The sequence below is a fragment of the Podarcis pityusensis genome (genome assembly GCF_964106645.2).
Source record: "Podarcis pityusensis genome assembly, chromosome: 8".
Lineage (NCBI taxonomy): Eukaryota > Metazoa > Chordata > Lepidosauria > Squamata > Lacertidae > Podarcis > Podarcis pityusensis.
In genome coordinates this window covers 56,642,796-56,668,395 of record NC_138033.1, presented here as the reverse complement: position 1 = coordinate 56,668,395, position 25,600 = coordinate 56,642,796, and the positions used below count along the sequence as shown (strand labels likewise).

The window sequence follows — 25,600 nt, the reverse complement described above, 5'->3', positions numbered from 1 at the left end:
GGTTACCAACTTGAATGACATTTGAAGAGAATTAGACAAATTCACGGAAGATAAGGCTAGCTCTACCTGCACTGTTGGAGGCAGAAATGCTTCTGAATACCAGTTGATGGAAGCCACAGAAGGAGAGGGTGCTCTTGTGCTTAGGTTGTGCTTGCAGGCTTCCATAGGCAACTGGTTGGCTGCTGGGAGAACAAGATGCTGGACTAGATAGGTCATTGGCCTGATCCAGCAGGCTCTTCTTATGTGGTTATGGCTGGTGGGACGTTACAACATTTGGGTCTTTTTTGTTTGGAGAAGAGGTAATGGAGGGGTATAAAACTGTGCAGGGGTGTGGAGGAACTGGAAAAGAGGAAAGTTCCCCCCTACTCTCTCATAACGCTGGAACTTACGGGCTTTCAATGAAGCTGAATGTTGGAAGATTCAGGACAGACAAAAGGAAGTGCTTCACACAACACATAGTTAAATTGTGGAGTTTGCTGCCACAAGTTGTAGTGATGGCCAACAACTTGGATGGCTTTAAAAGAGGATTGACCTACCTGTGCATCTGTCCCAGCGCTCTATTCAACAACGCCTGTTCTATTCCTTCTGAGACTCAGATTTCAGCTTCCTGCAGCTAGTGCCTAGTCCCGTATCAAGGATGAGCTTTAGTCACAGCCCCCCAGGACCATTACTTTCCTTCTCTTCACTTTCCTTCTCTTGCGAACCAATGGTCTGTGATGCTTTCCTGGTAGCACTGTGGCACATGTTAGTAGAATAGTACCGTGTAGCCTTTTGTTGGTCTGATGTCACTGATCTGTGCCAAAGCCCCAACACTCATACTAAAACAAATAGCAGTTGATTGAATTTGCAGCTTCCCAGCTTTGGGAACCTTCATAGCATTGATTGCACCGAAGTTGGGACCAAAAGGCAAAGCAATAAACAGGGAAATAATTGAATCCCTTGCTTTTGTTTCCACATTGTCAGTGTCATTACCACCCCTCCCTTCACCCCTTTGTTATTAACAAGGCATCTGAGCAGCAAAGATAAAAAGAGCCGTCTGATCCGGTCCAAAAAAGAAGCTGGATTTGACTTCTGGGTTGTTATGTAAAGCTTGATCAAATCCTTTTCTTCTTAACAGACTTAACTGGTCAACAGCAAAAGGCTCTGGATTCTTGGATTAAGATAGTATTTGGTAAGAGGACTGGTGCATTAGTGCTTTTCTTTTGAACTGTGGAAAGAACAAAGTAAACATCAAAAGCCTTAAGCCACAAGAGCGGGTTGTTGACTCAGTGTTGATGCTTGACAAGAGGCTAGGACACAACTGGAGCGCTTCTGTTTACCAAGCGGCAGGCAGGCAGGCAGAAACTGTTGACCAATGTTGCCCATTTCAGCCTGTGCCTGCCTTTGATTTATTGGCTTCCCAAGTCCCTCTAAATCTGGGACAAATGAATTTTTCACACAGGGCATGCTGAAGTTAAGCAAAAAATAAAAATAAATAAAAACCAGAGATTAATATTGGTCACTGGTGGATACAGTTGACCATCTTGCTCTTCTTCAAAAGTAAATAAATCTCTTTTGGCAGCTGCTCAGAATGGGAAGCTGTAAATGCAAAGGACATTTCAGCTGGTGTGGCAGCTTATACACGCTGAAATCCTCCTGTGCACAGTGACCCAGTCTCTGCAGCCTGTAGCCTGAGAACAGCCCCAGACTTGCACCAAGATGGAACCCCTTCCTGGCACCTGGAAGTAACATCATCCATGGGTGGCTGTGGGATCTCCTGGGAAATAGAAAGATGGCTTGAGATGGCCAGATGCAGGAGTAGAAAGCCAGGAGGAAGTAGCCAGAGAGGAACGGGATGAAATGGGAGACAGAGGACAATTGTGAAGGGGAGCAGTAGGAAGGCAGGAGAGAGGGACAAAGCAAGAGAGAAATAGAAAAGCCTGGGAAAGGAGGGCTCTCGATTAATAGATAAGGATAGAGGGAGCTGCCTTATACTGAACCATTGGTCCATCTAGATCAGTACTGTCTGCACCAGCCGTTCCCAACCTTGGGTCCCCAGATGTTGTTGGGCTACAACTCCCATCATCCCTAGCTAGCAGGAGCAGTGGCCAGGGATGATGGGAGTTGTAGTCCAACAACATATGGAGACCCAAGGTTGAGAAAGGCTGATCTACACAGACTAGCAGCAGCTCTCCAGGGCTTATAAAAACCATCCTATCCAAGTCAGCTTTTCAGCAAATCGTCTCACTGAGCAGCTGGTCAGATCCCTGTGCCTCACCTCTTCTGGGCTCTCACCACCAGCCTACTGGCAGGAGCCCTTTTCCTGCTTCCAACAGGGCCACATCCCCTCACCTGCAGCCTCTTGTAGGCCTACCCAGATCTGTACATATGCATAATGCATTGTACGTATGTGCCCTCTGATGCATATCCTCACTTTGCTGTATGTGCCACCTTTCCTCTGCTGGCATCTGTTTTTGGAAGTCGCACAGAGCAACTTCACGGAAGCAAGTTGTTCTGTGGAATGTCCTCCCTCCCTTTCTTTCTCACACGTTGCCTTGGCCTCTGGCTGGAATCCCCCTTCATCCTGGACCTGCCAGCCTCCTGTGGAACCCCAAACTTGGCTGATGCAGCCCACAGAGATTGGGCTTGAGGCCAGATGAGTTCGAGCCAGATTTCCAGGGGCCATTGATTGGGGGGTGGGGACTGCAGGGAGCCAGATGAAAAAGCAGAGACTGCTTTGTTGGGCATGTGAGCCTGAGGTTCCCCTAAACCCAAGTGATGTTTTATATGTGCCAAAAGGACCCAAGCGCCACCTGAGCTGGAAACTGATAAGCTGGCAAATGGGAAAGGTACCATGAAACAACGGTTTGGCCAGGAGTGGGCTGCTGCTGCTGCTGCTGCTGTTGGAGCTATAGCTGGGTGCCAAGTTGAAACTGTTTAGCTTGGCTGGCAGGATGAAAATCGCCAAAGAAACACGAGACTGGTAGGGCTTAGCAGACGGCTTCCTGCGGTTGTGTAACGATCCAGGAAATTGTAAGAAGCAGGTTGGTTGTTCACCAGCAGATGAGAGGAAAGTCTTGTGTTGCCATGCGCTCTACGGGGTGGGAGTGGCAAGGAAGGTATACCCTTGTGTGTATAAGAGAGTTCGAACCATTCCCTTGACAAGGACTGGTAATTTAAATCTCCCAAGCTGCTGCTTCAAAATGATTTGGCCTGCTGGATTTTTTTCCTCCTTCTTCAAAAAATGTCAGGCTGAAAGTGTTTCACCGCCATCTGACAGTGACTCAGGCCACTTCTGCATCATGCATTTGGAGCATTATCATGCCACTTTAAACAGTCATGCCTTCCTCCAAATAATCCTAGGAACTGTAGTTTGTCAAAGGTGCTGAGAGTTGAAAGGGGTTCCCTATTCCCCTCAAAGGGCAACAAATCCCAGAGTTCCTTGGGAAGGGGAATTGCCTCTGCAGGGCCATCCCATAATTGATAGTTGATGGTTTCCAATTTTAATATTTTTATGTGGGTTTTTATTGTTTTTATTCTGAAATAGAATGATATAGCTGCATATAGGTATTACACACACACACACACACACACACACACACACACACAGCATTTGGGAAGTTCCTGTGTCAATCTCTGGCATCCTTACTTGAAAGGATCAGGAAGTGAGTGGGTGGAGAAGACCTGTCTCCGCTTGGGACCCTGAAGAGCCACTGCCAGTCAGAGTCGGCAGTTGTTGGGCAATTGGACAAACTGTCTGAATTGGTAAAGAAGGCTGCCTGTTGCTGAATGTGTCGAGCAGAGAGAGAGAGAGAGAGAGAGAGAGAGAGAGAGAGAGACTAACTCTGCTCAAGGTCAACCGCAGCAGGTGAACAGTGACTACAGCAAGGGCTCAAGACAGTGAAGTGTTTTGAACCCAGCCTCTTTGGAAACAAGGCGAATGTCAGTGGTTTAATTCATTCTGCTTGAGGAACAAAGATCCCCTTTCTCCTTTTAATTGCCCAGTAATGATTATTACTTGATCCTCCTCCCTGCGCACCCTGTGGCGTTTAGAAGGGTCTTGTTTATAACTGATATTGTGCAAAGTGAATCAAAATTCTAGCCTGCACTGTTGAAAGCAGTGCCCATTTTTGAGTCATGGTCAAGAAAGTGTGATTTTTGTTATAAACGGTTTATAACAAAGTTGCTACAGTTTTGGTTATGGATGCCTTCTCTCTCCTGCTGCCCTTTCTCCCAGAACATCATGCTATCCCAACAGAGTTTAAGCCAGAAGTGGGGGCTTCAACCAGTGTTGTTGGACTAAAACACCCATAAAAAAAGGTAAAGGACCAGTGACAGTTAAGTCCAATTGCAGACGACTCTGGGGTTGTGGTGCTCATCTCGCTTTACAGGCCGAGGGAGCCAGCGTTTGTCCGCAGACAGTTTTTTCTGGGTGGCCAGCGTGACTAAGCTGCTTCTGGTGAAACCAGAACAGCGTACGGAAACGCCGTTTACCTTCCCGCCTGAGAGGTACCTATTTCTGTACTTGCACTTTTTTGGGGCGTGCTTTCGAACTGCTAGGTTGGCAGGAGCTGGGACTGAGCAACAGCAGCTCACACCGTCGCGGGGATTCAAACCACCGACCTTCTGATCAGCAAGCCCAAGAGGCTTAGTGGTTTAGACCACAGTGCCACCTGCCACCCATACTCCCTGATAAACGACTGGGAGTTGGGAGGACCACAGAATCCCCACAAAAGATCCTCCCACCCACCCCTTCTCTCAAACCCCCACAAAGAAAGAGAACAGGGGAAAAAGAGGGGAGCAGTAATGAAAGAATGGAAAGTATGCCAGTTGGGGCCATAGCTCAGAGGTAGAGCACATGCATTGCGTGCCAGAGCTCCTGGGTTCAATCCCTGGTGTTGCCAGGTAGGGATGAGAAAAGACAGCTGCCCAAAACCACGGAAAGCAGCTGCTAGTCAGTGTCAACGGTGCTGAGATGCACCCGTGGTCTGACTTAGTGTAAGGCAGGTTCCTCTGTTCCTAGCTGCTCATTTAGTAAGCGAAACTGAACTTGAGTTCACATGGAGAGCTGTGTGGTAGCGTAGAATGCTTCAGGGACTCCAGACGTTGGCTTGGTTGATCCTTCTCGCTTTGCCAAAAAAAACTTCACAAGCTTTTCATCTTGCATTGTTTAATATGGAAGGTTCTCAAGGACTGAACACAATATTAGTAAGAATAATAACAACAGAAAGTAAGTAAGTAAGTAAGCGAGGTGGATGGTGACTGGGGAGAGGGCGATCTCTGCTGCGGCATCCTTTTTATGGAATGCTATCCCCAGGAAGACTCACAGTTCACAATGGATATTGGCCAGGGATGTTGATCTTAATCATGTTGCCCTGGATAAACTGACTGCACGCTGGAATGTAGGGATGTCTGAGAAATTCGATTCGGTTCACATTTAAAAGCAAACCTACCTAATTCGTCCTTTCTGAAGCAACACAACCAAACAACAACACAACATAAACACAACTACCCTCTGAAATTTTCACATTTTCCCAGCTTTTGCAGTTCAGTTCTCCAGCCAAGTAACATGCCCAGTAATGCGTATGCTACGGTAAAGTGTACATTGAAATGCATGAATTAGTGATAATGACTTACAAATGCGCTTTATATTTTAGGGGGAAATTGCTTTGTGAAAGATGCATATATTGAGAGAAATCTGCACTAAAATGCTGATGAGGATTGTTTCTTAAAAATATATATATACGTATATCTCTAACTGATGTGGAAATATGGGGGACTGAACTTGAAATAGGAACAATGAGAAACTGGGAGAAGCCAAAATGGGTTGCTGAATCTTTCAATATGAAATGCACCCAATAAGCCTGTAGTTCTGCATTGTGATGGAAGGACAAGCAGCACTAGACAGGCTGTCCTTCTGGGAAGGCATAGCTAATGTTTTCATGGTGGAACCTCTTGTAGCCTCCTGAGAAACTTCGAGTTTCCTTGAAAAATGTCCAAAAACCGTGGTTCTGATTCCACAGCCTTTCAGCTCCATAGAACACAATAGGATGCCCCTTGATTCCGAATGCCCTATCTTCACAAAGGTGCAGTTATTGACCCCACAACCCACTGCTTTTTCTTTGAAAGTTCAGGGGCAATGGCACTGTATGTCTGAGCCAAGCCGCGCCCCCCCCCCCCGGTGTTGTGTGTAGAACGAACAGTCCCTCCCTTCTCTCTTCTGGCTCGAAAGCAAGTATCCCAGTTAGGGAGAATCACCCGAGGAAATGGAATTTCCAAGCTATCTTTTCATAAAGTTTGTTAAATTCTGGAAGCCCCTTGGGGCGGGGTGGGGGCGGGGAGATGGATGGACGAATGTTTTCAGACACAACAACCCCATTGTCTTGGCAAATCTATAACAAACACCCAAGCACAGACATAGGCAGAAGCAATTGCAGGAGGAAGCAAAGGGAGAGAGAGAAAAATGGGGGGAGGACCTTGCCTTGGTCAGCTTGCTGTCCCAGATTGAAAGTGTGAGAGCAGCCAGGGGCCTATTGTGTGCTTTCGGCTCGACTTCTGCTTGGAATAGCCGCAGAAACCCAAAGTTTTTGCTCCACAGGCAGAACAAGTGGCCTTTGTTACCTAGACAGATTACAGCCTTCCCCCCCACCCTCTCCTAAAGTCTGCTCTTCATAAAAGCCCAGCGTGAACAGTGGAATTTCTGACTTGCCTCAGATTCTGAGGCGACTTTTATAGTTTTCAAGTAGCTTCGGGGTTATATTTTAAAAGTTGAATTTCATCACATGTTTTAAGTTTGCTGAGGAGGAGGGGGGAAAGATGTATTTTTAGTGGGGGGAGGCAAGTTTTTGCTTCTCTTCACATTCTCTCCCCCCGCTTTAACAGATGTTTCATCTCAATCATATCCAGACCTCAAAGCATGAGCACCAGTCAACTCTTTTTTCCCCTCTCCTGTGGAAGGAAAAGAGAAAAATGTCATTTATTTGGAGGAGAGTCAGTCTCCCCTTCACAGTGGGGTTTTTTTCATTTCATTTTATGGAACCACAATTAGTCTGTGAGTTAAAAGCAAATAATAATAATAATAAAAACCATGAAGGCTGCTGAAAATTAACCTGGAGCAGCACCTCTCCCGTATAGATGACCTGGAGACCAGCTGTTCATTTTACGTGGAAACTTTTCCTTCCCACCCCATCCTGCTTTGGAAAAAATAATAATTTTTTTTAAAAGAAAAATGGTCTGCAAGTGTTCAGGTTTTTCTTGTTCTGTAAGTCAGATCTTGGAATGCAGCTAGTCCTATAGCCAATGAAAATGTCTTAGTATACCCACAGTGCATATCATTCCACTAAGAAAGGTTTTGTATCTATATCTAATCCATATCTATCAGTCTATACATGCGTATATGCATGTAGACTGAATGATGCTTTTAATTTCTACAAGTTGAAGGCGCATTGCTAATGGAGGACTTTCATGGATTTCCATTATAAGTGTTGGGAACCTTTTTTAAAACCAAGGGCCACATTCCATTCCGGCAAATGTTCCGGGGGCCACATACCAATGGTGGGTGGGGCCAGAAGCAAGGGTGGGCGGGGCTGCTAATGTAAATTTTACCTTTGTACAGTAGTTTCTACATATGCTCTCACACACCTCTCTGTCCCTCATCCAGACAAGCAAGAGGCATGGGCACATTCTATTCTTGCCCCGGTATGTTTTTGATGTTTCAGTCATTCAATAGCAAAGGTGCCTTTTGTCTAGACAGTTTGGGGTGCTGGAGGAATGGGCTCTGGCCCTGAGGTGAAGGATACAATCTAGCCAAAGTAGTTCCACATAAATCAATGGGAGAAAGTGGCACCTCTAGAGACTTGGAAGACTTGGGTCATAGACCCAGAGACATGAACGTGCACATACTAACTTAAGTGCAAAGATGTAAATTTAGAATTTTAAATCAAGTCTGCCAATTTTGCATCCTGAGAAATTCCTCAGTTAGTTTGCAGGATACTTTATATCAGTTTATCTTTAATTAAACTATCTCCAATTAAATTCTCATCAGATTCTGCTCCAAACCAGTTAAGTGTATTATTTATTTTATTTGTTACAATCAGTCCTCCTTCCCAGGGAACTGTAGCTCTGTGAGGGGACTAGGGGCCTCCTAACAACTCTCAGAATCCTTAGGAAACTACAGCTCTAGGGGAAACCCATGACTGTTTAAAGTGGTGTCACAGGTCACATTCACACCATGCATTTACAGCGCTATGTGGAGGCAGAGCCAACGACAAGCAGAGCCAACTTATTCTAGTTTTGTCACATCTTCCTCCTTGCTGAGTTCTGTAAGGACAAGGAAGTTGATGGGCAGTACCACCCTTTGGACTGGCGATGAAGAAGAAGGCAGGCTGCATACTGCCCCACTTACCCTAACAGATCAACCTCTTCTGTTCTGGGAGTCACCAGCCTCCCTCATGCAGTACCCAAAGGCAGGTACAGGTAGCTAGCTACATGTAGCAATGGGGGTATGCTTTCACAGTGCTCCAACTCAGGGTCACCATGGGGCTTTGTGGTAGGGTAAAAACATCAGCTTCCTGATGCCCCCTGCCCTTCCACTTGGTATACCCAAATCCAGGAGATGGGTAGGTGAGCTGGAAGACAGGTGACAGCACTGAGCTCTGCTGGGATTTTGTGCCCTTGGTAGCTGCCCAAGGATGCTGGTGTCTGCCAGCAGCCCTGTGAGTCCCTTGGTTTTATACAATGGATTAAAAAATGTTCCTAAACCTGCCCATGACAGCAGGAGCATCAGTTGCATGCTTGGTTCATAGCACGCCAAAGAACATTCAAGATCGGTCTCTGCAGCGTTCTGTCTTTGCGATGAGCTGCACGAGGGTCATAGTGACAGCTTTCCCCATGGGAAGCAATTTTGATGAAAAGGTTGATATGCTTATTCTATCGTCCTGGTAAGCTTCAGAACTCTTGTTATCATTGCCAATGTGGCAGAAACCCAGTTTTCTCCTTGAACATCTAAGTTAGACAAGAGACTGGTCGGAAATCAAAGCCTGCATTATTAATGGCATTACCTACGCGCACAGCCTTCATTTAAATAGTGTTGCGTAGGCTTTTCCTTAAGACTTTAAAAGTAAAATAAAACAAAACCCTAAAGGGACCACACCAAAAAAAAAAAAAAAAAAAAAAAGACGAAATGAAAAGGCAAAAGAGAGAGAGAGAGAGACTGTGGAAACATAAATATGTAAAATTTGGGTTGTGCAAGAGGAGTGCTGTGTTGCTGCATCTGTAAATTGCAGTTGCCAACCAAAATAAGCAACCTTGGAAACGAGAGCAATTTGGTATGTATTATTCTGGGTGGGTCTATCTAGAATTTGCCTTGCCTCCCCTGCCTCTTGCCCCCTAGGTTCAGAGTAGGGCTATTAACCAGAGTAGGGCTATTAAGGAATTTCAGTGGGTGAAGCAGAACATCTGCTCCGCATGCAGAAAGTTGGCTGTGATGAAAACAGGATGCTGGACTAGATGACCCACTGGCCTGATCCAGCAAGCTCTTATGTTTGTACGTGAGTTGAAATCCAAAAAAATCTGGAGCAGGGATAACCATCATGTCATCTTCCACATGTTGTTGGGCTCCCAACTCTCATCAATCTCAGCCAGCATGGCCAATGGTGGTGGGAGATGTGGTTCAACAGCATCTGGAGGGCATCACATTGGAAGGTTTAGGCATAGAGCATCTTCCTTGCATTCAGAAGATTCCAAGTACTTTTTCCAAGTAGGGTTGGAGAGCTGCTGCCAGTAATCATAGACGATACTGAGCTTGATGGAGTGACTCTACTAGAAGACAGTTATTCCTATGCTGTTGCTATTGTTTTCAGTTCTTACCCACCTTTCACCATAAGGGCCCAGAGCAGGTTACAGCAACTCAACCCCCCCCCCTTAAAAACAGTTCAAAACAAATTACAGCTACAAGAAAAAGGTGGATCCTTAAATACATGTGTCTCAGTTGTCAAAAGGCCAGGTAAAAAAGGAAGTTGTACAATTTGGCCCAGCAAGGCAAGCACAGCTGGATGTGTGACAGTTCCCTATTTTTGCCATCCCGGCAAGCCACAAGTTTAGCCTCTTCTAGACCATCATTCATAGCTGGAGGAAGATTTTCCAGCAGGGTAGCTGTGTTAAGTCTCCTTGCAGTAAAAGTGAGTCCTGTGGCACCTTAAAGATTAACAGACTTACTACGGCATGAAGCCTTTGTAAGTGTGATCCTGAAGTGCAAATACACATAGTTGGGGTGGGATTGTGTAGTCCACAAAAGCTTGTGAATAACTATGTTCAATACTGTTTGTGCCTGCAAACATTTTGGGGTAGTCATACTGCTTCATTTCCTATCCATGCACATCCCAAAACTCCCTGATGAGATCCTACAACTTTCTGTCCTGCCTTTGTTGCACTGCATTGCAAAAAAGTGGTCCCCCCAGTTAACAATGTGATAACATTGAGAAAGTGTATCAGGAAAAAAGGAATTAATAAAGCAGAATGATGCATGGACGGTCCAGTATAAATGCCCCACTAATGCACTATCATTGCATCAGTGACGTGTTGGAGAATACACCTGCACACAAACACTCCAGTCTGGAGGGGCTGCTAGCCTTTAAGGTGTTGAAAGACATTTTGTTTTTTGAAGAAGACTGCTCCGCTTTGAGGCTTACATGTTGCAGAGGCTGGACTTACACATCTCTCAGTCAGTTAATTGATTAAATCAGTGTGCATGTTGTAAGGCATGGGTAGGCAAACTAAGGCCCAGGGGCCGGATCTGGCCCAATCGCCTTCTCAGTCAGGCCCACGGATTTTACATGAGTAGAATGTGTCCTTTTATTTAAAATGCATCTCTGGGTTATTTGTGGGGCATAGGAATTCGTTCACACCGCCCCCCCCCATAGATAGATAGATAGTCTGGCCCCCCACTGAAAAAGTTTGCTGACCCCTGTTGTCTCAAATTGGAGGAGCTTAGTACAGACTCCTATGGGAAGGGGGGAAGCACTGTCCCTATATGATTGAAATAAATAGTTTTATATACTTATCTTCATTTCTGACATGAAGAAGAAATAGCCATACAGTGGTACCCTGGGTTAAGAACTTAATTCGTTCTGGAGGTCTGTTCTTAAGCTGAAACTGTTCTTAACCTGAAGCACCACTTTAGCTAATGGGGCCTCCTGTTGCTGCTGCGCCGCCGCTGCACAATTTCTGTTCTCATCCTGAAGCAAAGTTCTTAACCCGAGGTAATATTTCTGGGTTAGCGGAGTCTGTAACCTGAAGCGTATGTAACCCGAGGTACCACTGTATTTACATTCCTTGTCACTGAATTCCCTAAGGCCAGTAATAATTATAACTTAAACGCCTCAGTGCAGTTAAGGTGGTATGGTTGGCCCTAAATATTTGCACTGAAGAATCTGTATCAGTGCAACATTGGAAGTTTATGGTGCTGCAACTGGCCGTAAGAACAGGTGAGAATCTGTGGGCATACCTAGCATTAATTTGGAATCTTGCCTTTTAAAACAAACACCACCACGCTTTTGATACTTAGCAGTATAATATTTCATCATTAGTTCATTCTAGCCCAAACTTGCTAATTTTTGAGAGAAGGGGTGTGTGTGTGCGTGGAGAGGGAGGCGGGGGGGGTGTAGAGAAAGAAATCATTCTTCTTTGATCTCTGCAGAGATGGGAAAGGGCTGTTCTGTTGAGGCTTTTGGCTAACACAACAAACAGTGTTTAAAATTTAACTTTGCTTAATTAATTAGTAATTCTGTTTAATGCCGTCTGATCTTCATCCAAAAGGTATTCTGAAGCTTGAAAAAAGTGAACATCAAAGTAGGTTGGGTGAAGATGGTCAAGTAAGGCATTTAATCTGGCAGTTGCTGTTGATGAAACATACCAGCCAGGCCACTAATTGGGAAGAGAAAGGACTGTCTGGTATAAATTCATCAAACAATTTAGTGTGAGGAATTGAAGTTTGGTGCCTGAGCTTGTACTGAAGTGATATAATTGCTAACTAATAGCAGTTTAGAACTGCCATATGTTTTGGCAGTGTCTGTCAAAAAATATTTTTTAAAAAAGAAAGGAGAAAGTGTACTCTCTCTCTCTCTCTCTCTGTGTGTGTGTGTGTGTGTGTGTGTGAGAGAGAGAGAGAGAGAGAGAGAGAGAGAGAGAGAGAGAGAGAGCCTTCTAAATGCAACAAATGAGATGTCCCTTACCAACAAACAGCCACTGCAAACAGAGATCAAGCCACTGGAATCTGTCCTCCAAAGTTATTGCAATTGCAAATACATTTTGGGCTCACTTCCCATGGCACTGCCATGAAAACGCTAAGCAGGTTGGTATCAGTTGACACCTACTCTGCAAAATTTTGTAGCCCTTGCCAACCAGAAGTGCCTAGTATTGCTATTAAGATGGAGTTGTGTGTCCCACTGGGTTTTTAGACACTCATTGGTCTAAACCACAGTTGGTACACACAGTGGCGGAGGAAGGGCATGCTGGGGGTGCGGTCCACCCCGGGTTTCATGCCTGAGGGGGGGTGACATCACCACGCCAGCCCCTTGGGACACTCACCGCAGGCGGCGCCCCCGTGCTTGCCGCCCCGCCCCTGTGGGACACTCGCCCCGCCCCCAGGTGCACAGCACATGCGCCGCTCCTGGTGCCGGAGCAGCTTGCTCCTCCTCTGGGTACACAATGCAGCAGCTGCAGAATACTTGTGAGTACCAGGTGTTCAGATCATATCACACCTATTCCACACTGGCTACTTTGGCCAGCAGTTATTCATTTATTTTCCCAATTCTAGATGCTGGCTTTGTTCTTTGATTCTCTAAACCAGGGGTCAGCAGACTTTTTCAGCAGGGGGCCGGTCCATTGGCCCTCAGACCTTGTGGGGGGCCGGACTATATTTTGGGGTAAAAAATGAACGAATTCCTGTGCCCCACAAATAACCCAGAGATGCATTTTAAATAAAAGCACTCATTCTACTCATGTAAAAACACCAGGCAGGCCCCACAAATAACCCAGAGATGCATTTTAAATAAAAGGACATATTCTATTCATGTAAAAACATGCTGATTCCTGGACCGTCCGTGGACTGGATTTAGAAGGCGATTGGGCCGGATATGGCCCTGGGTCTTAGTTTGCCCACCCATGCTCTAAACCTGTGGTACCCAACCTATTACACTTCAGATGTTGTTTAAACCTCATCATCCCTGACGGTTGGTTATGCTGGCTGGGGCTGTTGGGAGTTGGAATCTAACAACATCTGTTGGGTGCCATAAGCCTACTCCTGCACGTAACGGTTATCTGAAGGGCCGTTTGCACCCTTGTGGGCCTACCTATTTGTGGTCCACTGCAGGGGCACGTGGTGGGACTAAGTTCCATTCCAGAAGAGGCTAGAGGGGGCAGGTGTGTAGTCAAAACCTGGTTGGGGTCAAGATCCATTGGAGGAACTTGGTCAGAGTCCTGTTACACAGGACAAGTGGCTCAGAGTGAGGGGTGAGCTCTGAGGCTAAAGACTGGTGGGCAGAGATTGGCTCTTGGGGTTCAGCTGGTAGAATGCTCAGGGGGGCTGGTATTGCAGCCCAGATTGTGCCCTTTTGGGCAAAAAGTTCCATTTGCCAAACTTGCAGTGGAAATAGTGTTGGTGGAGCAGGTAGCCCTACTTTAAGCCGCGAGCTATAAGTGCTTAGTCTCCATCCATTGATTCCTTCTTACAAATGCCCTGTGTTTGTGTTACCTTGGGGAAAATGGGCTTGCCAAGGTAATGTTTAGTCCTGGGCAGAACAGAGCATTCACCATTTGTCTCTAACCTACTCCAGGCATGCTCATTTGGTTTTGCTAATGGAGGCTGATTTCTGTTTGGCTTGGGTGATTTCTACCTCCTTTTCCCGGTTGGGGGGTTGGGGTAGCAGAAGATAAGCATCTTGGGGGAATATGTTTCAATCAGTGCAACCATGTGCTTAGCAGGGGGTGATGATACTTTTTCATTCATGTCTTAGAATTAAAACTTGAAAGTGAAATTTGAATTTGAAGATAATTGCCTGGTTACAGGACTCCTTTAATTTGGACTCTGAAAACTGGTTGTTTCTTATGATCAGGGCTGTACAGCTCACATGGAATTTGTCTGCCTTATTTGTCCAGCTAGCCCAGAGGTTGCAGAAGAAACTATAATCCTGCATTCTGTTCTGTGCAGACATAATACCTAACCATGGGTCTTTCCTTAACCTATATTTTGAGTACACGCAGCAGCTGCTGTAGGTGCTGTATATGTGTGACTGTGCGCACACACACATTGCACCGAACCCAAGAGTAACTCCAAAACATCAGAAAACATGGGCAGTGTGGGTTGGGGGCAAGGAAGCCTTATGGGGGCCCAGCCTACACGTACGGGGGTCTGGAACATAACCCCTGTGAGAATCGGTCGCTGCCTGTACTTTATTTAAAAACCTATATCAGGGATGGGAAACTTTTAAAAAAATAATTACTGCAAAAACAGAAGTTACTGGACTCCCATAATCCCTAAACATTCACCAGGCTGGCTGGAATTGATGGGAGTTGAAGTCCAACATTTGGAGGGCCTCAGGTTTCCCATCCCTAACCTGTATCGTGGTTCTGTGAACCAGAATGTGGCACAGTGTTTTGAAGTGGATTTGCAAACTATATGCATGGATTAATCAAAGCTAAGATAGTGAGCAAAACATGGTCTGGAAGTTGCCCTGACAATTAGATCTTGCTAGTATCTCAATGCTGGTGTCTCCTTATACAAGTGATCTAGGGACAGAGTTTATGTCAGCAAGCCAAACCATGGTTTAAATGTGGAATGCTTTGGAATTTAACTAGGATCAAAGCAAGAAACCATGGTTGGCGCTGGCCATGTCAAATCCTTGGTCCGCTGAAGCTAATTGAGGTTCTCTTTTGCTTTCTGTCTTGCCCTGAAAATTTTGATTTGAATTCTTTTCATTCCTGGCTCTTCAAATGCTTAATTAGTGATTGTGCCAATTCTCCAACTGAACGTTTTCTTTCCGATGGCACAAAATCAAGACCCTGCTGGTAAACCACAAATGAGTCTGTGTAATGCTACCTGACAACATTCTTTGTTTATCTAAATTAGTCTTTCTTTTTCTCTCTCTCTCCCCACCACCCTTACCGCAAATCTCTAAAGCTTGGAGAGAATAATAACTCTTGAACCCATAAAATGCCTCTTTCTTTCTTTTTTAGCTTGATTATATAAAAGATGATAGAATCACCCCACTGTTGCTTAATTCCAAAATATTTAAATCCAGGCCATTCAAGAAAAATCTGACTGTTCTTCTGGAAAACATGTCTGTTTCGACTTTGATGTGTCTCCAGGAGAAAAGACTTCCAAGTTTGCTGGACAGCCACCAATAAAGCCTTTATATCTCATTTTTTCTGTTCAAAATCGCCACCTGGATAGTATCGGCAAAGGGCTTGTTCATGGTTGATCTTAAAAGCTATGATATAGCAGGAAATGATTTTCAAGGCATGTATGGATAAGCTTTTCAGGACTTTGTAGAGTGGAGTATTTATTATTCTTTTTCTCCCAGGCCTTTGGCTAATTAAACAATCCATGGCCTTTTAAACTGTGGGGGTAGAATTGTTTTTGTTTGTTACTATGTTGTGTATTTTTGTGTTTTTATATTGTAAACTGCCTTGTGATCCTCGGCTGAAGGGCAGCATAGAATTATTATTATTATTATTATTATTATTATTATTATTATTTATTTCATTGCTAAATGCATTAATCAGCAGTTATTTCAGTGTGGAGCATCTCATGGTGGATTAAGTGTGCACCCTGTTTGATTTAGTTACAGGGCATCATTGTGTCTGTGGTTTTGAGAATGCAAAAAGCAAAAAAAAAAGGTGGTTCATGGGCATGCATATTTTGTTTGAGAGAATGGCAGTGGTTTGGTGCAAAGTGTCATGAGCCCTGAGAAAATGTCTTGGTAAGGCTGGTATGATGGGTAGGAGAAATGGGATGAGGTTATGGAAATGGAAGAGTTCCCGTGTTTTGAGAGTTGCTGGTTTGGATGCTGGGGAGGGGCCAAGTAAACTTTCAGGGGGAAGTCCTTCCCTTTGGATATTTCAAGAGTAGAGGAGGAGCCACCTGACGTGACTCCTACTCTTCCTCCCATCTTCAGATTGCTTCCCACCTCTAGGGATGCGCCCATGGCAATATTGGACAGTGGGGACGCCTGCCTTGCTCTTCAAAAGGAGAGCTTGGGGGCATGTCAAGTGTTGAGAATAACATCTTATCCGCTTAGCCATGTTCCTCAGTGCTCTGATAGAACCACTGACTAGCATACCTTGCAACCTGATCTATGTTTGGTCTGTGCAGTGAATTCTGAAATAAAGCCTTTGGCAATGATTGAGCTGAGAGTGCGAGTATCCACTACTGGGGGCCAAGGCACAAAAGGAGTTAAAGTTTCGTGAGAATGCAGAAAGTGTGATGCAAAGAGTTTAAAATCTTACAAGAACGCATACTATTTCTTCATGAACATGTAGTTCATGGTGTATGGGTAGAAAGCACGGTGGATTTTTGGAATTTTCAGATTGCCGAATATTCAGATTGACGTTCCGAAGTGACAAGGCCGCAATATTCAAACCAACTATCGTTCTCTCCCTGCACCCACTTCCAAGCATTTTGTCAGAAATCCCCGTTGGCATGGAATTCTTAAAGAGCCGGTGGTATTATTGTCTGCCTTTATTGGTTAAACTCAGCAACAGCCTGAACACAGACTGCAGATTGACAGTAATGGATTCAGCACCCTTACACATATGCTTTTTGTTCTCTCTTGTTCTTTCTCACAAATAGATGTTATTAATTAACTGTCCTCGGCAAAAAGACATCTGTAAGTATACTTGTGCCAATTAGCTTTCTTTAATGCAGGAATAGTATTTCCCAACGTTTGAAATGTAATAGTTTCCTCGCTTTGTTGTATTTCCAGTTTCAAATAGAAAAGGAACATTGTAGTGTGGCGTTCATGGCACATATTTCCCAATTAATAGCAAAAAGTCGGAGAAAAGGGACACTGTGAAGAAACAAATGCAATGTTTTTCAGAGACGCACTAATCATTTTGAATAAAAATGAGAAGAAAGGGCCCCGTTTGGCAGTATTTGGGGGGCAGTGGGAGGGGGGAGAGGACGCTCAACTCAGGAGTTTCCTCTTACCTGTAGAGGTGGGAAACCTCAGGCCGGGGGGCTGAATGGTGCCCTCCATGCATATCTATCTGGCCCCTGGAACTCTCCTGAGGGCACACATCCCACTGGCCCTTTCTTTGCACCCTAAGTGTTTTTGCCTGGCTTGAAAATGCTTTTAAACCCTGATAATGCCTATTGCTTGTATGATGATGGTTGTGTAGGAGAGAGCCTATGGTACAAAGGTAAAATCTGCATGTTTTGCTCCACCCACTTTTGCCTCTGATTCCGCCCACATTGCCCAGAAGGAAATGAAGCCCTTGTACTGCAAAAACGTTCCCCTCTGCTGTCTTTGCTTGCATAGGCTTTGATAACTTCAAGGGGCCCCAGTAGACATCCTAAGCAGTGACTGGTGGAGGAGAGGTGCATGCCAGTGGAGTTCCTCATAAGCTCAGATGACTTACGCAAGCGGGTGCCAAATTCTTTGTTTGAGCACTTCCCCTTCAAGCTGGCCATGGTATAATTAAAGGTCAGCTTCACAATCCAAGGCTAGTTGCACAGGTTTATGCGCCTTGGGGTATTGAGGTGTCTGTGGGCCCTTCAGAGCCTGCTGGTTCCATGTTAGATTCCCTAGCTCCAGCACACAGACATCTTTTAAAACGTGCTACGTGGTAATTAATCTGCATTAAGTCACCTTGAGAGACTTCTTGAAGTCCCCAGGAGATGACAAGGATTATTTTACATAAAGCTCACTGCTGCTGTTGGAGACTCAGCACTCAGTTGGGTAGGCTGGGCTTGGACTGTCTGTCCATGCCAGAACTGACATTTTCATGTCCTAGGAAATGCAGGACGAGGCAGCACTGGCTCAGAGCTAAACTTGTCAACCAATGCCTCCTCTGCAGGTGCAAGATCACTGACAGGAGGCGGAGGTGGTGCCTGCATGGGAGAGGGCTGGTCAGAAGCATCAGGTGACACAAGAACAGGCCCCTTCCCTCACATCCTGCTTGGTCTCTCCCTGCAACTCAGCCCTATGCCCGGCATACTTCCTCTAGCAACTCTTGAGGCTTCCCGGGGACAGAATGAGGTCCTGTCCTAACCCACTAGGACCCTCTCCTATTAAGAAAGGTTGCTCTACTATAAAGAAAGTGTTTGGGACTTTTTAGTTTAGAGGAAAGACAAGTAAGATAGAAGACAGAAGTTTATACATGATAGAATTTTCTAAAACAAAACATGGCATGGAGAAAGTGGATAGAGAAAAGTTTCTCGCCCTTTCTCATAGCACTAGAACTCGTGGACATCCAGTGAAGCTGAATGTTAGAAGATTTAAGACAGATAAAAGAAAGGACTTCTTCATGCAGTGCATAGTCAAACTGTTGAACTCACTGCCACATGAGGTAGAGATGGCCCCCAACTTGGATGGCTTTAAAAGAAGATTTGAGAAATTTGTGGAGGATATTGATGGCCACTTGCCATGACGATTATGCTCCGCCTTCAGGGTCAGAGGCAGTAAATACTTCTGAATGCTGGTTGTTGGAAGCACTTGTGCCTGGGTACCTCTTGCCCATTTCTCACCAGCATCTAGTTGGCCACTGTGAGAATAGGATGCTGAACTAGATGGGCCATTGGCTTGATCCAGCAGGCTCTTATGTTCTTGTGTTGTCCCTGAGACTATAGACCTTTTGACGTCTCTGCAGGGCTCAAGACATATACAAATAAAGCTGGAAAAGCCTACTAACTACTCTTCCATGCTTCCTCACTTTGAAGTAGCTTGTGCCTTCCCTTGCAACTTAAGGGAGACCATCTTAATGATCTCTTCAAGTTGGGACCTGGCCTTGAGTTTGTGTCTCTGTAGCACCAGCCTCCAATGTCACAAAGTAGATGACCGTTGAAAATAGGATCTTTGGATTCTGTCTGCCGTTATTCCCATAAGGAGCAAACTATGGCTTTCCGTAACTGCAGGGCCAAGGTCTTATGACCAACAGTGTGCCTCTTGGGGTGGGGTGGGGAGTTGGCATCTGAAGAGGAAGTCAATGGATATTTTTCAAGTAATGATACTGTCCATGGATCTTTTTCCAACGTCTCAGACACTGGAAACAGGAGCCTTTTAATGCTTTCCTCTTATTTAAGATAGCAGTCTAGTCTGGACAGATTTAATATTGTTGGCAAGATTCTTGGTGGAAGTTCTCATTGTGTGTAGCTGAACTCTGGCATGTAGCTCAACGGTGTTTCTCAGTTTATGGTTTTAACTCTCCCAGACAAGCATCCACGTTTTATTTAATAGCTGCTTTCAGTACATTTTTGTTCCATTTAGTGATCGGGGTTTCTGTCCAATTCGGTTTGTCTCAGTTTCACATTTTTCCATTCTTAAGTTCAGTTCTCCACATGTCCACATCGGTTTGTGATATTTTGTGATGTCCTCATGAAAATTCATCAGTGAATTTCATCTTACATACACATTTTTGTATGCCATTTTCCCTAATAGGCACAGTTTTGCAAAGCAATTTCACCATTTATAATGAGTTTTGGAATGTAATTTTCACTAACATATGTGCACACATGCACGCACACACAATTTACCCTAATATATGAATTTTTGTACACATTATGTGTCTGAAGAGCAGCATTACAAAATTAGGGGAATTGCACATTTCAAAGGTAAACTCCAGTAATAAAACATGAACTCTCATAGCTACAATTTCCAGTACAATGCCTCTGACTACACCTAACTGGTGCCCGAACGAGGAACTGCCCAATTGTATACATTGGGGAAATAGAATGTGGTAATATCGCACCATGACCCTAACAAACAACTATGAATCCAACAGCTGTCCCTGCTTATTGTATTCCCTTCTAGACAAAGAGTGCCACAAGCTCAGAGCAGCAATTCATGTAATCAGCAAAGCCAAGGTAGTTTTGTGGCTTCCGGTTCCTCCAGCTATCTTTGGAACAGGACCGAGGGGGCTTGCCATACTGCTCCCCCAAATCCCAAGTACAGTGGTACCTCAGGTTACAAACACTTCGGGTTACAGACTCCACTAACCCAGAAGTAGTACCTTGGGTTAAGAACTTTACCTCAGGATGAGAACAGAAATCGCGCAACGGTGGCAATGGGAGGCCCCATTAGCTAAAGTGGTACCTCAGGTTAAGAACGGTTTCATGTTAAGAATGGACTTCCGGAACGAATTAAGTTCATAAACAGAGGTTCCACTGTGCATTAATTTGTACAGCAATCAGGTCAAGTCTCTGCTCGCTGATCCAGTGTGCCCTTTTGTTAAGGCCTTTGGACTCTTTCATGTCCTATTTCTGCATGGGCAGGGAGGGACCAGTGAGGCACATGGACACCAGCCCTTTTCCTGGCTTTGGCTCTCAAGGTGTATATTTTTAGAACCCAATTTATTTTTGTGTTTGTAAGTTGTTCAAGCTGTTCTTAATATTGTGTGTTTTAATGTTGTAGCCCACCCTGAGACCTTAGGCTGAAGAGCAGGAAATAAATAAATAAATAAATAAAATTATACATGGATATTTATGTGATTTTGTTTAAAACAAGATAGAAAGAGAGCGACTCTCCAGTTGAAATTGGAGTGCTCAGTATGTTGAAATACAAAGGAGAGTTTTAAAGGCAATAGTCCCCTAGCAACCCAATCTCAGGTAAAATGAGCAGAAAACCTTTGCCTGCATTCAGTATTTTTAAAAAAGTATTTCCAAGTCATTTATATGGCATGTTTTCCCTTCTCCATCCTCCCTCCATATCTGCTCTCCACCCCGATTTTAAGGATCTAATTCATCCTGGGACAGTTTTCACCTGCTAGGAAATGTTACTTCAATGTTTAATTTAATCTTTCCAAATATGCTGAAAGATTAAACTGTGATGGTTAAGAAACTGGGAGTATTTATTCTCCATCGGGTTTGTTCTCTGTGCCTGAATAAAGAATCTTCTTTTAAGATTGGCAGAAGAGCAAAATTTTGGCATCAGTCTGGTTGTTGTTGTTGTTTAAAAATCCATTATAGGCTTAACAAATACTGCTGTACGAGTGAATTAATATTTTGCAATGTCATAAAAGTTAATACTTTATAGCAAATTTGGAAAAAAGTGAAAAATGCAAATTCCACCTTACGTTTTCAGACCTAGCCATGGCACAGTGTTACATAATGGTTCAGATTTAAAACTAACAACAGTTTACATTAAAACTACAGTGTGCAACCATAGTTAGAATCAGGTATACAATCTGTGGTTTGCACTATGCTTAGTTAGTATAATATTAGTGCTGATCTAACATGAAAAAGGAAGGGAGAATGAATATTGTCCTGTCAGAATGCTGCACAGTTCTTCCTTCCTTCCTTCCTTCCTTCCTTCCTTCCTTCCTTCCTTCCTTCCTCTCTCTCTCTCTCTCTCTCTTAAAATGTATATACAACTTGTTTTTTAAAAAAACACAAACCTCAAAGCGGTTTACAAAAGGAAGGGATATCTCCGTTCTTGAGACTTCATTTCTTCTTAATTAATCTGCTGTATTTTCTTTTCCTTTTTTTGTTGGGTGTGTAAGTTCTTTGGTTCCTGCTTCATTGCCCAGAGGGCATTTTAATTGAAGATGATGCTGTACTGGTGGTGTATTTTGTTAGCATTCAAATCGAATTTTCAGACATTAAACCAATGACTCTGTAGACTCGACCTTTCAGTAGAACTTCACATAAAACACTTACTCCACATATTTGTGTACAAAATTAGTTGAGAACCAAGTTTTGAGTTGAAATCACAGAATAATGAGGAGTCTTGATGTGACAAGTGACTAAAGGCAGCCTTCTGAATTTCTCTCTTCTCCCACCTCCCCCAGTGGCTTTGCCTCCAGAGAAGACAGATGGAGTTTGCAGTGGCGATGAAAAGAAAGTGGAGAAGGAAACTGATACACGTACCAATGTCAAGAAGCAGCTAAAATTTGAGGTAAGGACGTTATTCTTTCTCTCCCTAGGCACACTTATCACTGTGATGCCCTGAGATAAATAATGTCCATGACTAAAGCCTCTCCCTCTATGTCTTGATCAATCGTGATGGCAAGCAGCAAAGGAAGGTGATGGTGGCAATAGCATATGGAGGCCCAAGGTTCTGGAAGGTAAAGCAAGGTCAGGACCTTGGAGGGGGATGAAAGTGATGGTGCTGAAAGTGATTGGTGGTCTTGCAGCTGAGGATGAAGATAAAGCTGTTTCAGTGATGTCTTGGGGCCAGTATAGCCTGGACTAAGAAGTCAAGATGGAAGCCCCACCCATGGTATGTGGCACCTGACCATTTCAGTGGCATGCAGTGTTGGGAGGGAGACTCCCAACGGGCTTGCATAACGTAACACTGTATCCACTGTTGGTTCTACTCACAGTTTACCCACTGAGGTTACTGGAAACGACAGAATTAGGCCCATCAGTTTCAGTGGGTCCATACTGAGAAGAACTTGGCTAGATACAACACTGGAAAAGCCCCTCCAGCTCCGATTGTACTCCTCAACCATCAACTCCGACTGCGTCGGCAAGCTTCAGTATGTGCTATGGCTGGCCACTCTGAGACCGTTTCATGAAAAGTGACATACAAATTTAACAAATAAGTGAAATTGTAGCGTGCTCGCCATAAACAGAATTAAACAGTACCACACTCACATTGCTCCTCTCTTCAGTTAAGAACATGAGAAAGGAGTCGCTGGGGCAACCCAGCCAGGTGGGCAGGGTATTATTATTATTATTATTACCAGGCCAATGGCTCATCTACTCCAGCATCCTGTTCTCACAGGGGCTAACCAGATGCCTATGGGGAATGGGTGAGCAGGATCCAAGCACAATAGCTCTCTCCCATCCTGTGATTTTCCCCAGCTGGTATTCTGAAACATTACTGCCCCCAACTGCCATTGATGCCTTTATCCTCCATGAATTTGTCTAGTCCTCTTTTAAAGCCATCCAAGTTGATGGTCATCACTGCCTCCTGTGGGAGCAGGTTCCATAGTATGAAAAAGTGCTTTCTTTTGTCTGTCACGAACCTTCCAACATGCAGCTTCATTGGACGTCCATGAGTCCCAGTGTTACGAGCAAAGGAGAAATCTTTTTCTCTACCCGCTCTCTCCATGCCATGCATAATTTTATAAATTGGAAGGTCAGTGGGATAAGCCATGAGGGCTAAGGAAGCTTTGGAGCAGCCCAAGAGCTTGAGGATGTGCTGGGAGATGAGGAATGTTGACATCTACCCCAAGGGATCAGAATGTGTGCCAGGACAACCCCACATATTGTGAACCATTTATCCCAAAGACTTAATGCTTGCTTCCTTCCTTTCATGTGCTATTTTGGTGTTCCTCTACCAGCCTGATTACGTTTCTGTGCTGTATGTGGGCTCTTTTCTTTTTAATTTTGTTTTCCTTTGTAGTCTACTATCTTCTCTCCCTCTCTCTCTTTTGTTATACACTTCCTAGTGGAAAAAAAAAAAACTTGCAAAAAGTCTTTCATCTCTGGGCCCCCAGGGTGATCCAACCTTGACCTAGCTGCACTGGAAATCCATCTGATTAAGACAGGCGGTGAGGAGGAAAAGGTCTTGCCAGGAATGAGTCTGATGGCCTATTTCCTTGTAGACTTACAAGCAACATAAAACTGCCAGACATTGTTCGCCATTGGCAAGCTTTACTCATGAAGAAAGGGATTTAATAAACAGGAGCACCCAGATATGCCATCATCCAGACTAAAAGGCTGCCAGTCTCCATAGAGACAGTATACAGATTAAAAAAATAATAATAGAGAATCATGCACCTCAATGTTGTTGAAACAGCACGTGTGTTATCTCCAGGTTGATGGTGAACTGAGCATCATCAGTTTGTCAAGAAATTCATTCTTATGATCATAATGATAGCTCTGGGTAGTCTCCAGTTTTTGATTATTATTTTTAGGGAGCACCTAGCAAATTTCAGTAGGACACAAAATCTTCTAGGGAAGTTTTTTAGATGGAACAAATGCTTGACTTCTGAAAAAAAAACAACCCATCATATTTGGTAGCCTTGTTGCCTCTGGGCCTGGTTACTGCTTCTTCAGTGTGATTTCTACCAACCTCCTAACCCCCGACTGCTGCTTTCACCTTCTTTCTTGAAGAGTTACTTAGGTGATCCCAACTAATCAAGAATTGTGCAGCGAGTAGGATGATGTCATATTGTGTGGCCAGTCAGTTATGGCTGTGTGATGACATCGCTAAGCACAAGTGAGGATAATGTAAAAGTGGGAGAGAGAAAAGTAGGAGATGAGGAGGAGGAGGAGGAGGAGGAGGAGGAGGAGGAGGAGGAGGATTGGCATGGCTAAATATGTCCCTGGAAAAATTGAGTACTTTCAGCTCAGGTATATATATAATTATTCATTTATTTTTAATGGCCATCTTGAACTTTTTGAGTACCAATGTGGAAGACCCAAGCCAGAACACCATCAGTTCAGAGGGTCAGATACATAGTCCAGCTCAAGCAGATGCCCTGGTTCCAAAACAGCAGCTCTTTCTGACAATTTTCTCCAATTCTGACCAAGCCAGAAACAACAGTTACACAATATCAGGCAGGCAGGCTCCTATTGGCTCCCCAGATCTCCTGGTCTGGCCGGGTGGACAAGTTGCAGCACCTTGGTGGTGCTGTAGAGCAGGAAAGTTCAGGGCCAACACCTTTCTCTTCCAAGAGGTGTGGGGAGTAAAGTTCTTGGACCTTGCAGCCAGAGTCCCTGATTTGAATTCTGTGGTGCCTTATACTCCCATATGAACGAGGTAATGCCAGAAGGTTGTCCAGAACCAACAATTTTGCTACCTGGAACTTTGCTTTAGCCACAGGCACCCTGCAAAGCCAAGTGATCAGCACAAACCACTGTTATTTAACAAAGGAAATAAGTTGCCTGTTTCAGCTGTTAACTTGGAGTGGCACGTCCTCACACACGCACAAAGGAAAGCTTGTGAGTTTTAGGCAGTGCAGGACAGAGAGAGCTGTTCTTACGTGGCAGAGGCCCAGGCCCTGAGATATTCACAGGCACGTATCCACTTGTATTCCAAATCAAAGCTTCCGAATCGTGTAAGCTAAGGGGCTAAGAGGATGGTAAACGTTTTTTCGTTTCATGACCGGGTACAAAAGAATCTGAAATGTGACTGTCGAGAAGGGAGAGGTCTAAATCTGAGGTGGTGGATGTGCCTTGGCTTTTAAAGGTTCCTGGGAATGTTTGTGTAATACGAAACTCAGTTTCCACTGTCAAGTTTGCAGGCGGGGGGGGGGGGTACATTGGCAGCTTTCAGCCGAGGCTTGTTACAGCTAAGAGAAGACTGCCTTTGAACTCAGCGGGGGACAGGGGGCTTTACCGTTAACTGCTGTAGGGAATTGGTTTCAAGTCAGCAGATCAAGCAGGTATTTCTGAGCTCCCATCATGCCAGAGCTATTTGGAGCTGTTTATTTTACTTGCGTGCAACGACTTTTCTTT

The 25,600-nt window shown here is 44.5% G+C and overlaps 1 protein-coding gene across 3 annotated transcripts in view; it reads left to right on the top strand.

Moving 5' to 3' along the window:
• NKD1 (NKD inhibitor of WNT signaling pathway 1) overlaps positions 1-25,600 on the top strand; it is a 125,059-nt gene that overhangs the window by 72,787 nt on the left and 26,672 nt on the right. For all 3 annotated transcript variants that reach the window (XM_081015548.1, XM_081015547.1, XM_081015549.1), the window contains one exon: positions 21,979-22,085. In XM_081015548.1, the coding sequence (XP_080871674.1) occupies positions 21,979-22,085 (107 nt within the window). The remainder of the gene's footprint in view (positions 1-21,978; positions 22,086-25,600) is intronic.